The 17,100-nt window shown below is 32.1% G+C and overlaps 1 protein-coding gene and 1 long non-coding RNA gene across 4 annotated transcripts in view; one reads left to right on the top strand and one right to left on the bottom strand.

Moving 5' to 3' along the window:
* N-56 (probable 2-isopropylmalate synthase) overlaps positions 1-17,100 on the bottom strand; it is a 52,262-nt gene that overhangs the window by 27,910 nt on the left and 7,252 nt on the right. For all 3 annotated transcript variants that reach the window (XM_041007836.1, XM_026124825.2, NM_001250820.3), the window contains exons 2-6: positions 11,152-11,365; positions 10,993-11,073; positions 1,929-2,021; positions 1,746-1,832; positions 821-921 (exon numbers count right to left, since the gene is read on the bottom strand). In XM_041007836.1, the coding sequence (XP_040863770.1) occupies positions 821-921; positions 1,746-1,832; positions 1,929-2,021; positions 10,993-11,073; positions 11,152-11,365 (576 nt within the window). The remainder of the gene's footprint in view (positions 1-820; positions 922-1,745; positions 1,833-1,928; positions 2,022-10,992; positions 11,074-11,151; positions 11,366-17,100) is intronic.
* Positions 4,261-7,293, top strand: LOC102668794 (uncharacterized). Its single transcript, XR_417531.4, has 2 exons — positions 4,261-4,669; positions 6,888-7,293. It is a non-coding gene; the product is annotated as an uncharacterized lncRNA (long non-coding RNA).

Below are 17,100 nucleotides of genomic sequence, written 5' to 3'. Positions count from 1 at the left end.
CCATCCTATGCATTGCGCAGTTTTTATAATTGTGTGCTAAACTTCTATATCCTCACTTTGTGAGTAGATTCTTGTAATCTTCAAACATGTTGTTTCTGAAAGTGAGAAGTGGATTAGTTTGAAACAATACCTGAGTTTTCAATCTCAAGGAAAGATTATTTTTTGTAAAGTCAAAAGTGGATTAGAAAATATTTGGTGTAGCAATAAGTGACATAGAAAATACTCGTCTACAACCTCGATTTGGTAAGTATAACGCTTCTAACGTTGAAAGAGAAGTTAACATAGTTTGAAACAACACTCAAGTTTTCAATCTCAATGAGAAATTATTTGTTGTAAAGTCAAAAGTGGACTAGATAATATTTGGTGTAACCATAAGTGGCATAAAAAATACTCGTCCACAACCTCAATTTGATAAGTATAGCCCTTCTAAGGTTGAAGGAAAAGTTGACATAGCTCATTTTGAGTGAATAGTATACAACTTGTGTTCTTGTGTTTACACTTTTTTTTCTTTTCTCACATTTTCCTAGATGAAAAGCTTTTCAGACTTGTTTTAAAAGTTTGTGTTTTGCAAAAAAATTGCAAAAAGTTTTCAAAGTTCATATACTCACTATTCAATTCATCTTCTAGTGTGTTTCTTTTATTTCCATTTCTACATCACAAGCACAACACAAAACAATATTTTCAATTAAATTTCAATTTGAGGAAGTCAAAAACAAATTTGTGAAATAATATTGTTGAAAATCCAATTCACCTTCCTCTTATATTGATAGTCATGCTTTTTCTAACATAAGCATATTTGAGAAAAAAGTAATTTGCATACCTAAGCTTCCCTAGCACAATACCAATTCTGGTGGTTCTTTTATGTCCAATTTCCTCAGGAGATATTGTTTCATATGTACCTTTATGTTTAAGCATTCCATCCTACAAAGTAGAAAATAAAATAATAAAAAAATTGGATAAAATATAAAGGAGAAGTTTCATATAGTCTTAGAGCTAACTTCACTAGACAAATAACACCCGTGAAAGAAAGAAAGAAATGAAAAACTTAAATTGTATTCTTGCAAAGAACTTTAATTATATAAAAGGAATCAAAATAAAATTATAATATACATTTGATTTTGAGTTTTACAAGGGTTGTGTAAATGAAGATTAAAAGGTTTTAATCATATATTAGATTGTTACTATAAATTATAAATCTTGTATTGTTGAATGTTTCATATAATAGAAAATTCAACAAATGTATTGATTTAAAACAAGCTAAGAATTTTAAAGACATTAAAATTTGTAAATGACAAGCAATTCACGAATCCAAAAAACTATGAGTAATCTTAATCTTAATCTTAATCAAAGTAAGAACAAAATATACATTAAGATAATAGATTAAAAGAACAACAAGTTTTCAAATTCTTAAACGTTATTTGTGGATATTCATTTACAATGCAAAGTTTAAAATTCCATAGATTTATTAAAAGAAAACACAAATTGCGAAACTAATTAACTTTGAAATTTGGATATCACAATGAAGTGTTTGCTAATACTTCTTTCATGCTAGTATACTAGTATGACTAAATTACTAATTGTTAAAAACTCTAGTAAACAAGTTTTACAAAAAAAAATGTAGCATACTGGTAGATTAAATTGATAACATAAAAGCTAAAACCTATATGCTTTAGGAATACAATGATGAGTGAAGTATCTTTATACTATTATATAGCAACACATAGCATGTACAGGATACGACTAACCTGATGAATGCCACTTGCATGGACAAATGCATTAGCTCCAACAAGAGGCTTGTGAGGTTGTAAATGCATACCAGAGTATTCTTCGACCTATTGATAGAAGTTATGAAAATTTGAAAAGAACAAAGGTAAGTAAAAAAAAGAGAGAGAAAATATAAAATACAAGAATGGATTCAAATTAAAAACCATCTTGCTTGTCTCTAATATGTGTCTTGTATTGATTCTTGTATATAGACCATTTAAGGCATGATCTCCCTTGGATGCCAAGGCCATCACAACCTAGAATGAAAAAAATAACAAGGGAATGTGTGATAGAATATTAAGGAAAAGATTGATTAAATAACAGTGGACACATGTAAGCACTATAAGAGTATGTTTAGCCCAACTTATTTTCTACTTTTTTATATCTTAAAAAAGAGAAGTTGATCCAAACACTCTTTTTAAAAATCATGTACTTAAAAAAAAGTCACTTATTTTTTAAAAAAAATTGTCAAAATAATATAGCTTAAATAAAAGCTAATGAGAGGAGCTTAAATCCAACTTAAGTGGAGCTTTTTCTAAACATTCATTGTTTGAATCATGTCATCATATGTTTTTTTTTTTTTACTTTGCTTCTTTATTTTTTTGCTTTGATTTGAAAGTTCAGTTGTTATAATTTTAAAAGCAACCTAAATGGATAGGGTGGAACACACCTATGCTAACTTCAATCTTTTCTTTTCATGGGATATTTGTAAATATAGATTATTGACCTGTAAATTTAATTCCCATTATGTATGAATTATAACCTTTTTATATAATTTCATAAAATTTTATTAATTAGAATATGTTTAATATTTTTAAAGTTAAAAGTTTTAATTACTTAAATTAATATTTTATCATCTTAAAATAATTCTATACACATAAAATAAAATTTTTGCAATATTACTTTTATTTTAAAAAATATTTTGTCTTTGATAAGATAATGATTTTTAAATAAGACTGCATTTTTTAAAAAAAAATACCATTCAACTTTTCGTTTGAAAGGAACTTTTAATCTCAAAAATGAAAGTTCACAAACAACTTTTACTTTTTTTTAAGTTTTTATAGAAAGAGTAAATTTTAATGCAACAAGTGATATTTTTTAATAATTATAGAAAGATTAAATGATAGAAATCTATGACACATTTTTATAATAATTAGTGTGTTGTAATCTAACAAAATCTAATAATATCAACCAACATCATAAGTAGCACTTTGATCTTATCTTATGAAAATAAAATGAATATATATTTTTTTATCTTATCACCATCTTGACTCTTAAGAAACAAAAAAAAAATAGATTATTTAAAAAATAATGGAACAATAAAATATGACAAAGCCTTAGTAAAGATGTATATGATTTATTGATATGTGCAGATGAGATGTAAATAAACATCTTTATGGAAAACTATCCTTAGTAAAGTTTTATGTTATTATTCAAATTCCTTGTGTAATACTCTTACTTTCACTATTTATTTTTATTTGTATAAATTGAACATAAATTACATTTGATTGTAATATGTAATAGGTTTTTCATGATAGTTTTTACTATATAAATTTAGGGATAATTTTTTAAAATATAAGCTAAACTTTCATATAAAAAAAAAGAGTAGCTAAAAGCAAGAGAAGTGCATTAGCCATGTTAAAAACTCACATATGATTTAGCCAAATAAAACCAACAACTTAACCCCAAACAAAATGCCCCAACAACACCCAAAACACATAGGGATGGTCACTATAATTTTAAGACTTGAAGTTAGAATATTATTTTTGGATTGGCAATGGACATGCGCACTTAGGTTCTTCTTTATTAATATATAACTCCGATTCTTAATAAACTAAAATGTTCATTTGTAACACTTCAAAATTTATAACCCTGTAAATTGTTACGTAAGTAATTTAATTAAGATTTATTTAATTATTTATAATAAGAATGTCTTCAGAAATTGCATGTGATTAATAAAATAATTGTGTAAAATAATGAAAAATAGAAGAAATTAGTAGTTTCTTAATAATGGTTATTTAGAAAAGTCTACAAAAATCAATTATGTGAATATGTGTGTAATTATATCTCAGTGTTTCTTGTTATGAGAATTGCATGTAGTGTGTGATTTGATTAAACATTAAGTGTTAACTTATTTATTTGTTAGCGAAATTTCTTTAAATAATTGGTTTTCTTTAGATTAATTGTCGGTAAGTGTTTGCTAGTGAATTATTTTGCCTATGACATTTTGATGTGATTTAATTCCTTTTAAGAGACAAAATATATATATTTGATCATTAGGATTTATTTAATTACACAAATATATCTCAAGTATTAAGTTTTATAAAAAAATAATTTGATTAAATTTAATTCTTAAAGTTAGCAGAAAAATAATTTCCGTCGCGAGAAAAATATATTTTTACAATGTAGAGTTACACTGTGTAAATTAATTACCCAATGTAAACCCTTTTCACAATCATAGCAAATCTCTAGTCACCAATGGGGAAAGGGGCTGACAATTCCTTGCCACACCCTTCCTGAATCCTCTCTTTAGCCACTTCAACACTCAACCTTCACACACCACCCTCCTAACCAATCAAAATTCATGCATACCCCTCACACTCACTCTCTACTCATTTTCCCTCAACTTAGCAAACAAGTTAGGTTCTCTCTCTCTCTCACCAAAAACGCTTCAGATGACCCTCAATTGAACCAAGAGCACTCATATCCTCTTCTGAAACACACAAATTCGTTAACCGCCAAGTAGGAAGGAAGAGTCACTCTAAAATCTTTGCACTAGTTTTGTGTTGTGCTTGCAAGGCTTGGAAGCTTACATAATCTTAACCACCTCTTCCTCTAATTTTCATGTAGCAGTGAAATCTATGGTCAGGGGGTCTTTTTGGTGAACGCAACCCTGGAAACCATGGTGATTTGATCCTCCATTTCATTGCACACATCAAAAGTATCTTTTTTTATAGTTTTTTTTGCAACTGTGCTTTGACAAGCTAAGATCTTTTTCTTTGCATGCATGACTTATCTTCTTCTTTTGTTCATTTTCATGCTTTAGAAGAGCTCCCAATACAAAGGAGACTTTTCCATGTTTTTTTTTATATTTTATAAAGAAAGTTTGGATTTTCGAAAATGGGCAATGATTAGGGAGAGGTTGGCTGGAAGGCTTAGTTCTCTGGACAAGTCTCGAGGTTTCAAGCCTTGAATGAAACTTACCTGTTGGTTTTTCGTGAAATTGTTTTTAACTCTAGACACAATTTTCAACACCTTTAGTGTTCAAGACCTTGAGAGATGGGGTCATTTTGAAGCCCATCTATGACATGCAAAGTGACTAACTTGTTGTGCAACAAGTGTCTGATTGTGCTCAATTTTTTGTAACTTTTAGCTTATGTGGTTGTCATCTGAACAAAAGGTTTGCTTTTTATGAAAATATAGAAATAAATTCTATTTAGACATGTAAATTTCAAAAAATATGGATTTCATCTTCATTTTCTAAAGGCCTAGCAAAACGGAGTTGAATAAGAAAGGAAATATTTAGGTTTTGGGAAAAGTGTTAGAAATAAAATTTTACTGGGAGCAACATAGGGAGAATTTTTGTGTAATTTTTACCTTGCTTAGAAGAAAGTTTTTTAGTTTCACACTGTAAAAAATATAATTCTTTTTGGTTTTGGGAAGAGGTATAAATTCGCAAATCTTTGACCTATGTCCAAACTGAAGTGCTCTCTGTCTTGCTGCCTTGTTGAAATTTTTATGTGTTTTTGTAGATTTTTGCTAATGAAGTACTTTAACTTGTTGGAAAGATAAGAAATTTTCCTTTAAGGCTGTATGAAAAATTTTCAATCATAAATTTTTTTGATAAATTTTAAAGAGGCTTGAATGTTCTATGCTTTTAAAACCTAGGGTCTTTAATGCATGTTACTTGATGTATTGAATCATTAAATTTTCACTATGTGTTGATGTGTTTCCTTGTTAATTTTTTGTCTAAGGATTGTTTGCTGAATTTAATGATTTCAATGAGTTAAGACCTGTTTTTTGATTATTGAAAGGCCAAAGGAGTGTGAATTTTGAGCAACTATAACTATGGAATGTAATGTTTTAATTGGAGACCGGGAGGTGTGACATCAGGCACTGTTGCACGTGATCTTTTGTGTGTGACCTGGTTGGCTTGCAACTGGAGACGATAATGATTTGTACGCTAAGACCTATGTGTGGTAGATACAAGGACTCGGGCACGAGTCCTGGTGTCAACTAGGACAATGTTCTAATGGGCATAGTGCATCTCGAAAGGCATGCACCAGGTGTGGATTAGAACCCCGTTCTAGTGAACATTGTGTGTCTCGAACGACGTACAATGCTTTACGTTAGTTTGCAAGAACATGAACATAAGTACCCATGTGACTAGGATGTTTCCTTCGAGAGATTAATGCGCTTGAGAGACGTACAAGGAAATTTAGACTCTCAACGGTATGCGAAGATTTTTTTCAAGAGATTCGACTTTGGGGGACATGCAGGAAGTTATGAGAGTTCTCTAAAAGATGATCGATTGGCGGTTTCCACCAAGAGGTGTAGATGAGATTCCTATTTTGTGATTATCTTAAGTTTGATTGATTCTCGGACTTGGTTCACCTTTCTACGATGTTTTGTACCTATGCAATTGGGCCCCACGGTAATGACAAAGTAAGCACTCGGTGAGGAGTGATAGAGGATTAAATCCTTAGAGTTAGGATGGCCTTACAGGTGGTACCTGGGTTATGTTCACTAACTTATTGTTTCTTGGGGATATGGTGTTGAGGTTGAGGTCTCATTTTCCATAGTGCCAACTTGGCAATCCTGACAAATGCAAGACATAACTAGCTAGTGAGAGCTTGCCATCTTACCATGGCATAGGGTGTACTCCTGGTAATCACTCAAAATAAAATTTTGTAACTCCAATGAGTTTTGGGAGTTTCAGTGGCGGTTGGCTAATGTGATCTATATGATTGAGTTAGTAAAAAGAGACACCTTAGGATGCATGTAAGACCTAGTGAATAACCCCAATGCAGTGGTTGTTATCCTTGTGTGTTTTGACTTGACTTACGGTTTTTGTATTTTGGCTAATGAAGCAAAATGACTCACCCCTTATGTTTTTATTTTAGGATCATACTACGGGTAAAGAGATGACACTATCTCGAGGATAAGTGCACTTGGAGACGATGGATACACGATGTGATCAGAGGCGTAGATCACTTCCTTGGGTATACTGGTTAATTATGCTCAAACACCTACTGACTTATGCTTGGGTGTAGTTTCCAAATTGGCTTGGGTGTTAGAGATTACTACTCTAAGTCCAAGACCTTTATCTCTCAATGTATTTGTTATGGGTAGGCCTAGGCTTCAGACTTTTATTTCTATATTCAACCATCGGATTCCATTATATGCGCCTTGACTCACTCATGCCCTTGGATGTATTTAACACTTTCAAAACTCAGTATGCTTGTGTATTTATGCACTCTTTACATGTATTTCAACAGTTTTAAGTTATTTAATTTCTCTTTCCTTTCATCTAGAAAGGTTGTTGATTGACAATGATCTTAGGCTCTTAGATAAAGGTGAAGTTGTGAGGAGTTTTATAATGTTATCCTTATATTTGTATTTTCTTCTGATAGCCATAAAACCATTAATGATATTTTTTAATATTTGAAACATTTTATCATTAGTTTCTATGTATTTCATTTTCAATATATTGTATTGATCCACCAACATATACAATCTTCATTTTTTGAACTTAGTTCAATCACAAGTGAAAGTCAAGGTGACTTATATTTCCTTTGCAACCATACATGAATATGTTGTAGTTTTGAGTATTGCAAAAGACAAAGTCCCATGTTGCTTGGGATAGCTTTGGCTCAAGTGTTTATATACCATTTTGTGATATGGACTTTCAAAGTGGCTACCAGGAGATGGAAGTCTCATGCACATGAGCATGAGTTGTGTGGGTTTGTCATAGTGCAAATCCACTAATTTTACCCTCCCCCTTGTGAGTGCAATCCTTTTACGTTTTATTCAATTAAATTATTTTGAGATTTATTTTGAATTCAGTTGTGTGGGTTTGTCATAGTGCAAATCCACTAATTTTACCCTCCCCCTTGTGAGTGCAATCCTTTTACGGGATTTTCCTTCTAAACCCAATAAATATGAGTCTCTTTGACACTATTTTTTCACATCAAGAATTATCTCACCTCGTTTTTCTTCTCTAGTTTGCTTTCTCTGTTCCTAGGTTTAAGTTTTAGCCCTTGCTAGTTTTGTAGCCTCATATTTTTTCACATCAAGAATTATCTCACCTCGTTTTTCTTCTCTAGTTTGCTTTCTCTGTTCCTAGGTTTAAGTTTTAGCCCTTGCTAGTTTTGTAGCCTCATAATGTATGAGAAGTTCCTGTTGTGTCATGAGGGACTTGCATGGGATACCGCAGATAAATCTTTTAGGGGCATTGCCAAAACACACCTCATGAAGAAATCATTTGTGATAAAAAAAACCAACTTAGAGAGAATACGATGACATTTTTGTAAATAAATATAACAACTTTACGAGAGTTTTTCAAAAACCGTCTTAGAAGGTTGTCATTCTAAGATAATTGTGCGAAAACCCTCTTAGAAAACTGTCATTTTAAGACATTTTTTACAAAACAGTCTTAGAATATTTTATACTATTTTTAATATTTCATTTCTCCTTCCACCTTCTCGCGCTCTCACTTTTCAACTTCCGCTTCGACTCCCCCTCTAGGGTTCCCAAGCCATCACCTCTCGCGCTTTCATTTTGAGGTTTGGCTCCACCTCTGCTCTCACCTGCAATGCCCTTTCCCTTCCTTTATGTTTTGGTTTGGCTCCACATCATTCACTCTCATTGACCGAATTTTCACGCATCCCACCATATAAACCTCGCATTCACTAAAAGTCTTGAAATACATACTCTTCTCATATTTCTCAGTCACCAGAACTTATTTCTACCTTCACTTCGCACATCTTGAACCCTCTCTTTCCAACAACTAGGTTAAAGTTCATCAATGGCTGGTTGTGGCAAAACCCTAGGGTCCAACACTGCCAAAAAGGCCACCTCAAGGAGTAGCAAAGCCGGCCTCCAATTCCCCGTCGACCTATCGCCTGTTTCCTCGAGGCCGGAAAATATATCGAGCGTGTTGGCGTCGGTGCTCCCGCTTACCTCGCCACTATCCTCGAATATCTCACAGCCGAGGTAATAGCCGCAATTTTAAATCTGATTTTGAAATTATCTCACCATGTGATTCGATCTAGGGTTTTGAATTTCAATTGGTTTAATTTCCCCTAATACTTGTATGTTTTTTGAGCAATTGGATGATTGGAAAATTGGAATTTGATGTTTTTATTTTTTAAGTTTTGGAGTTGGTTGGAAACGCTGCAAGAGACAATAAGAAGACTCGAATTGTGTCGCGCCACATTCGATTGGTGATGAGGAACGATGAAGAATTAAACAATGCTTGAATCGTTATTGCATTAATTAGCTTTCTTTTTTTTTGTAAGATTTTATGTTCTTTATCCACATGATATAAATGCTCATTGGTTCAGCTCAATGGTTATTAATTTATTTCCTTTTGACTTTAGTTTATTCTTTATAAATTATTTAGATATGTTATGTCACTTAAATAGTTATTAAAGCAATATATATGATTTGTTATATGTTACATGATTTCATGAATAAATCTTCTTTATTAGGCAAAAAAAATAGTGTTTTTTTTAATTTTCCTTTTTTTAAAAGACATTCGAAGACGGTTTTTGCGAAAACCGTTTTAGAATTCTCAATTTTTAAATTTTTTGATAAAAAAAAAACATTCTAAGACGATTATTTGAAAAACCGTCTACAATCTAAGACATTTTTTTGGAAAAACCATCTTAGAATTCTCAATTTTGAACCTTTTGTTTTTTAAAAAAATATATTCTAAGACAATTATTTGATTAAAAACTGTCTTAGAATAATAACTTTTTTAAGATGGTTTTTTAAGAATCATCGTGGAAAGTCTTCACTTTCCATGATGTTGGATTCAAAGACGATTCAAAACCGTCTTTGAATGCTTTGAAAAATCATGGTGGAACGCTGTTTTTCCAGTAAGTACAAGGTTGTGTCCAATAGCATATACCTAATCATATATTCTATTATTTTATAAGGAAAAAGATTATAAGGTATCATACTTTTATATTCAATTGAATCTTGCTTACATTTTCTATAGCCTATTTTTCCCTTAAGAAAGGAATCCCTAGAGGTGATTTTGGAACATTATAATCACCATTAACAGTAATACTCCAAAGTGTGTATTAACTAGATTTCATGAACATTTTCATCGTGTCCCTCTAATAAGGATTTTTATATTCAAAGAATGTTATAGAATGTTTTTTAGGAGCCAATTAAAGTACAAATGATATGACATAAAATTTAAGTTATAAACAATGATAAGGAGGGAAATGGTTACATAAGATTAATTAGAACATGACTATTGAATGGTTACATAAATAAAACAAAATTTTATTTATGATCATCTTTCAGAAAGTTTGAATAGGTATAGGCTTATTGTGAAGTGATATTGGAAAAGAAATATAAAACTATGGTATGATTAAGTAATTTAAAAGATTAACAAAAGAAACGGATTGTGGAAAAATAAAAAAATAAAAACAAAAAACATTCTCATGGAAGATAACATGCCTAGAAATGTGATATTTGTTAATTTTTAGGATTAAGAAACTGATTGTGTCATTGATATTCTTTATAACTAGCATAATGGCAAACAAAAATTATCAATGATGCATGTTAAAAAATTTATCACAAAAAAAAACAGTGATAACATGCATGTTAAGAGTAGTGATACTTAAGTTGAATAACAAAGGAAACCAAAAACCTTTAGATTATATTGTGTAAATAAATTGATGACAGAAAATGATGAAGAAATAAAGAAAGCTACAAATATAGAGACTATGAACATTATCAAGGGAAACGTAATGCATTATTTCTACCCTTTTAGTTTGTAGTATATAGAAATAAACATTAGGACTTAACACCTTTATCATGAAAAAATTTAGGAAACACAAAATATTGTGTTTAGTCTCATATTCACATTGGACAAATTAATTTATAATAGTGTGAAATTGAGCATGCATCCAAAGGAATCATGTTGAAATATAACAAAATGATTTTTTTCCATAATGGAAAAATTCATACATAAGAAAGATTGATACTTACCTCTTCTAACGACGCATTTCCAGCCCTTTCCCCAATCCCATTAATGGTTACTTCTAATTGCCGTGCACCTGTACGAGCACCCTGAGAGTAACCAAGACTATGTAAAAATTGCTATGTAGTTCAATTGTCCAAATTAACTAGTGGAGTTGTACGTTATACCTCGATGGTGTTAGCCGTAGCAAGCCCAAGATCATTATGGCAATGAGTCGAAATAATAACATTCGCAATTCCTGGGGTATTGTCTTTTATATCAACAATTAATTTTCCTAACTCCAATGGCATTACTATACCTACAGTGTCGGCTATGTTCACTGTTGTTGCCCCGGCTTCAATAACTACTCCAAGAATTTCATAGAGAAATTCTCTATCTGATCTGTTATCATATTGAACAATACAAAATAAAGGTTCAAAATTCTTAAATACAACAATATTTAAAACAAACAATTATGTACATAATATTCCGTAGATACAACATTTTATTAAACAAGTGCTATATAGATCATCCTGGTGATATGAAGCTTTAAAATTGTGATGTTTATTGGTATTGAATTCACTACATACTTAAGTAATAAAAATTAAATAGGCATTGTTGTTACATAATCTAGAAAATGTTAAACAATTTCTACTACGCATAACTAGTGCATACAAATAATTGAGAATGGTTAAGAAAACCCTAACAAAATATGTAAAACTTTCTAAAAATGTAGTTATTTTTCTGTTATATATATCTTTCTTTAAAGACAACTCTATTTAGAGATACAATCTGACACTACATATGGATACTTCTTTCAATAGAGATTTAAACTTTAATTCATCATATACTAAAGGTCTAGTCCCTTCCACTAAACCAACCCCCATTAGTTGTTGTTAGTTATTTAGTCCTTAAAATAAAAGTATTTGAAATTAATATATTTAGGTTAAATTAATTTGTAGGTCTCTAAACTATTTAACATTATTTTTTAATCAATTCCTTGAATTTTAGTTTCAATTAGGTCCTTAAACCTGTACTTGTTTTTAATTGTGTCATTTTTTCTAACTCTCATTATGGAAAATGAATCACAAGAACCTAATTAGTCTTTGAATCTAGTATTGTCACCTCTACAAGTCTACACTATGCATTTTCATCTCTCTAGGCCAATATTCACACCTCTTTATGAAAGTATATATGATCGCCTCTTCATGTAAGTCTTCTCGCCTCTATAAATTCTAAATCTAGTATTCTTAATCAAGTTTTTCAACCGATATTTCTCACCTCTCTAGATCCACTCAACTCAATTATTCTTTTACAAGTCTCTCCAAGCTTCATTCTACAACAACCCGCTCAAACTCACGTAATTGACTAAGGCAGTTAATTTTTCGTAAAGGCCGTTATACAGAAGGACCCAAGTAAAAAAAAAACAATAAGTTCGAGAACCCAATTAACAAAAATAGTTCCGGAAACATTAAAAAAATATATCAAAGTTCAAGGATTTACGAATTAATTGAACGTATTATTTATTGGTCATTTCAATCCTAAACATTAGGATATATAGTTTGATCTTTCATGTTGATATTTATTATGCATTTTAGTCCCTAATACATGTAAATTAATTTGACCTCTAACATCAAAGATAACAATGAACCTAGGGGCCGAATTTTGTTTAATCGCCAACTTTCAATACTAACGGTTGATTTTTTCAGTGCAAATATTTGTTTTTTCAAAAAATGGATTATTTAATAAGCTAGGAGCTACCTTAAAATAAAAAAGCTAAGAGCTAAGTTATCTTTTAATATCTATCTTAGGAACCAAATTGATTTACTATTGTCGAAGACGAGAGTTAGATTTATTTTTTCATAATATCATATATCAAATTAAACAGTGGTACCAATTTTTGAGAGTAAATGCTTTATTTTACCTTTTATAGCCTATGATACATATTTTTTCTGATGTACACACCACTTCACTTTAGACACTTTGCATAGGTTAAATAGGACATTTTATACTGGATATTATGGTGATGTAGACATGGTGATACACAAAGTCAGAATTTTTTAAATTAGTTCTAACTGAATTGATGTAAAATATTTCTTTTTCTACATCGGTTCTATACAAGTGTGTCATTTCCATTTTCCAAATGTGAATACTAGTTCCATATGTGAATGTTTGGTTGTCACAATTGCTAGTTCCAAATACAAATGGTTTTGTCATTGTTGGTGCTCACAATGTGCAATGTTGTGGATGTAATTGAGGTTTCACCATTTGGTTGATACTTTACTCATTTTCTCCATGAGTATCCTCAATACCCTTTTCTATTTTTGTACATTGTCACCCCTTAATCCCTAAAGTCTGAAAACCCTTCATAGACCCACCACATCCCAACCCTTATTTGGCCCAACCTCTCAAACCTAGTCCACCAAGAAGCCCTTCCACACCCTCTTCACTAAAGTCATGGGCCACTCCAAAATATTACCACCATTGATAATGAAAGAAATAGCACCAAGAAGTGAAATTGAATTGAAGAATAACCTAAAGCCTTTTCACTATGTTTACCAATCAACAACCTCTTACGTAGAGGGAACTAAAGCCATAGGTTCATATCTACATATCCTTACTGAAGATGATCTTCCTCATGCCCACAAGATTCACAATGTTGTTTTAGATGTGAATGATGGCGGTGTCAAAGATAGAGTGCCAGAGGTGGAGGAGCTTCGACATCATGCCAATGATCTTCAATGTCAAATCACTGACATTTTATTTGGACTTGAATGAGGGTTTCTTCTTCAGAATCTTGGTTTTGAATCGAGTTGGGGTGTTTGACGAGGTTGGGAATGAAGAATGGACGTTTTAGATACAAATAAAACATAAAAGTTTTTAAATTTGTTGTATTTATAATTATAACTAGTATAAGATAACATTTTACATTAGTTCAATTTATATAGATGACGTTGTTGTGCATGGCTCATGTTTTATGAGCGGACAAATGTTGGAGTGTAGTAAAGAATAGCACAATAAAGCATAAGCATCTACCCTTTGGGCTTAGCTTGAGTCACTTGTTGTTGGCTTACGATGTGGGTAATGGTACAGGGGTGAAGCCCTCGTGGTACGATACAAGGATAATGTTGTACGTACAAGATATTGTAAGTGGTTTGTAATATATTATTTTATAAACATATGTAACCCTGATTTCAAACAAGGATAAAAGAAACAACTGTTCCTCTCCTGAGGACGTGGGCAAACTTGCCGAATCTCGTAAATCTTGTGTTAGTGTGTGCGATTACTCTATTGTAGAATTCTGATTTCTATTACTAACAACTCTAGAGATATAGTTGGAGTGCAAGTGTATAGTTGAAGTCACACGATGGATAGTTTTGGAAAACTTGAATAACATATAAGTGAGAAAAAGATCCACAAAGTTAATGCCTTAAGGTTTTGGGTTAAAGTGTGGTGTCAAGTTCACTTGTGTGGTTTGTTCATGGCCCATTGGTGAATATCTCTCCTCATATTTCCTAGCACATGTAAACATGTATTTTTACATCAATTATAATTAAATACAATCAATGTAAAAAAGATTGTTATAATTACAAAAATGTAACCACATTGTTTTAGATTAGTTGTTTTGCAACTAATCTAGAATCCTATTGTAAAATTCAAATTTTGTTGTAGTGACAATTGTAACATCCCAAATTTTATGGACTTTAGTAATAAAATAAAATAGACCCCTTCTATGGAAATAGTCTTCATTTAATGGTTAAAGGATACCTTTAGCCATTATTAATAATACTCACCTTATATTAGGATTTGACAGGAACAAGATATTAGGATCCATATCGGTACCCAAGGCCCACCACATCTAACACACATTCATGTTCTTATAAGATGAGGGAAGGGAGAGTTAGAGAGAGAAATAAAAAAGAAAGGGAAAGTTAGAGAGAAGGAGGAGAAAAGAAGAAGAGGAAGAGAGAAAAGAGAGCTTAGATCCAGAGATTAGGTGAGTGCTTCCTTCCTTTGTCTTCCTTATCCCTCCATAGTTGTTTCATGTTTTCCCCGTTTTTCCTTTGAACCCTAAATATGAATTTTTGATAGATTATGGATGACCATAAGAAGACATTCACAACCAGATTAGAATGTTAGTTCGAAGGGCTAAGGTTGGGCTTGGGACTTTAAGCTTAGCATGAGGTTCCTCATGTTGGGTGTGTGGGAGGCAAAAAGAGGGGGTTTGAGTTTCTAAAATTCATGTTAAGCATGGAAATACCTTAGGTTGGGAGTGAGACTATTAGAATTAGAATTAAAGTTGTTTGAGGACTAATGTGCAATCTATGCTTGTTTATTTCACTACCTCCCATGCATGTTATTTGTATAGTTGTTATTGCTTGGAGTTCTTATTAAATCTTATTTATGGATTGTGGATGTAGTTGTGTAGCTAAATGTGGTTTTATTCATATGATTGTTGCATATGCTTAGGATTGTATGGAACGATAAACCTCTTAATAAGATATAGTTATGACATTTAAGACTATACCTCATGTTACTATACCTCATGTGCGGAAGTGAAATCTAATAATAAAGATATTACAAGCAACACAGTTGTAGAAAAAAACTAGAAAATTTTTTATTGTATGATGTAAGGTAAATCAACACATTAGATGAGGACGTGTGTAATTGGAATCTACCCTTAGTGGTTGGAGAGGGGTTATACCTATAGAAATTTGATGTAAGCTACCTAGAAAGGTACGTTGGAAGTTATGCGTCACAGAGAGAGAGGTGATGTAAACCCAATATTTAGGCAATTTAGAGTAAAGTAAATGCTATGCACATTCCTATCCAATGTTATACTGAAGTCAAGTGAAACCCTAGTGAGCAATCAAGAGTAAGAATTATGTTTAGGTGCATTAGTGCACTAGTGGTCTTAGATTTGGTATAGGAGATCAATTCTAATGGCCTAAGTAAAGATTAAGGTATGATCCAACACACATATAATGTTGATGTTCTGGGGCAATAGTTGTGAGGTATATAAGAAAAAGAGAAAGCATGAGAGTTAAGAAAAGGATATCTAGAATGGAGAGTCGGCTTAGAGTCTTTAGAGCACTCATTGAGATATGTATCATCCCTTTTAGTTTTATGTTTAAGTTAAGCAGGTGAATGTGCTCAAGGAGAAGCTTGGAGCATGGAGCTACTTGGAAAAAGTTTAGTATGGTTTGTGTCTCCCAATGTATGGGATTTTAGTGGATGTTAATGTATCTTTCTTATGTTTTTGTAAAAGACATATGAGTCAAGAGATTTGTATTAGTTTGTTCATGTAATGTATGTTTTAACTTTTAAGTTTTAGTTTCTGCGTAGGTTACTCTCATAATTTTTATATGCTAAGTTTTATAATTTAGTGATATAAAAAGACAAATGTAATATCCCATTGGGTGTGATAGACCAATCAACATGCATGAAGCCCAACACGGAAGGCCCCAAAGGAAGGTCACACCTCTTCAACATTTTTGCAATTACGTTTAAGTGCTGATGTTCCAAAAGCATAGCTGGACGTTGTTAGAATTCTATTATTTAGTGCATGTCTTTGTCAAGTGATGGGTAGCAGTATGCTATTAGGCAATTATATTTATTTATGCTTGTCGGGTTGATGTTAGCGCTTGTTCCCCATTATAATATTTGTATTTCCGTGTAGTGCTTATCATTTGGTGCCCTACTAGTGCCTATATATAGGATAGCGCACTGTAGGAGGAATAAGAAGAAAATATCCAGCTCTCTCTCTCTCTCTCTCTCTCTCTCTCTCTCTATTCTGAATACTCTCCTTCATCCTCTTGTAGCTCCTGTAGCTTTACGTAACACTGGTGCTTTCATTGAGTTAAATCATGGAGGAATCCACTCGCTCTAAATCCAACCTCGATTGTTTGGAGGATGCGATAGCCAAGCTCGCTGTAACTCAAGCATCAATGTCAACCAAGCTCAACGACCTTCATCAGAAACTAGCGGTTATGGAGTCCATTCACCATTCTTCGGTCTCGTCTTCCACACACTCCCCCGCTTCTTCCGTATCTCTGTCCATGCAACCATATTGCATGAAACTCGAAGTTCCATGTTTTGATGGGTCTGACCCGATGGGTTGGCTATTCAAAATCAAT

Source organism: Glycine max, chromosome 13 (genome assembly GCF_000004515.6).
Source record: "Glycine max cultivar Williams 82 chromosome 13, Glycine_max_v4.0, whole genome shotgun sequence".
Taxonomy (NCBI): domain Eukaryota; kingdom Viridiplantae; phylum Streptophyta; class Magnoliopsida; order Fabales; family Fabaceae; genus Glycine; species Glycine max.
The sequence above is the reverse complement of the archived record's forward strand: the minus strand, read 5'-3'. Positions and strand labels throughout refer to the sequence as shown.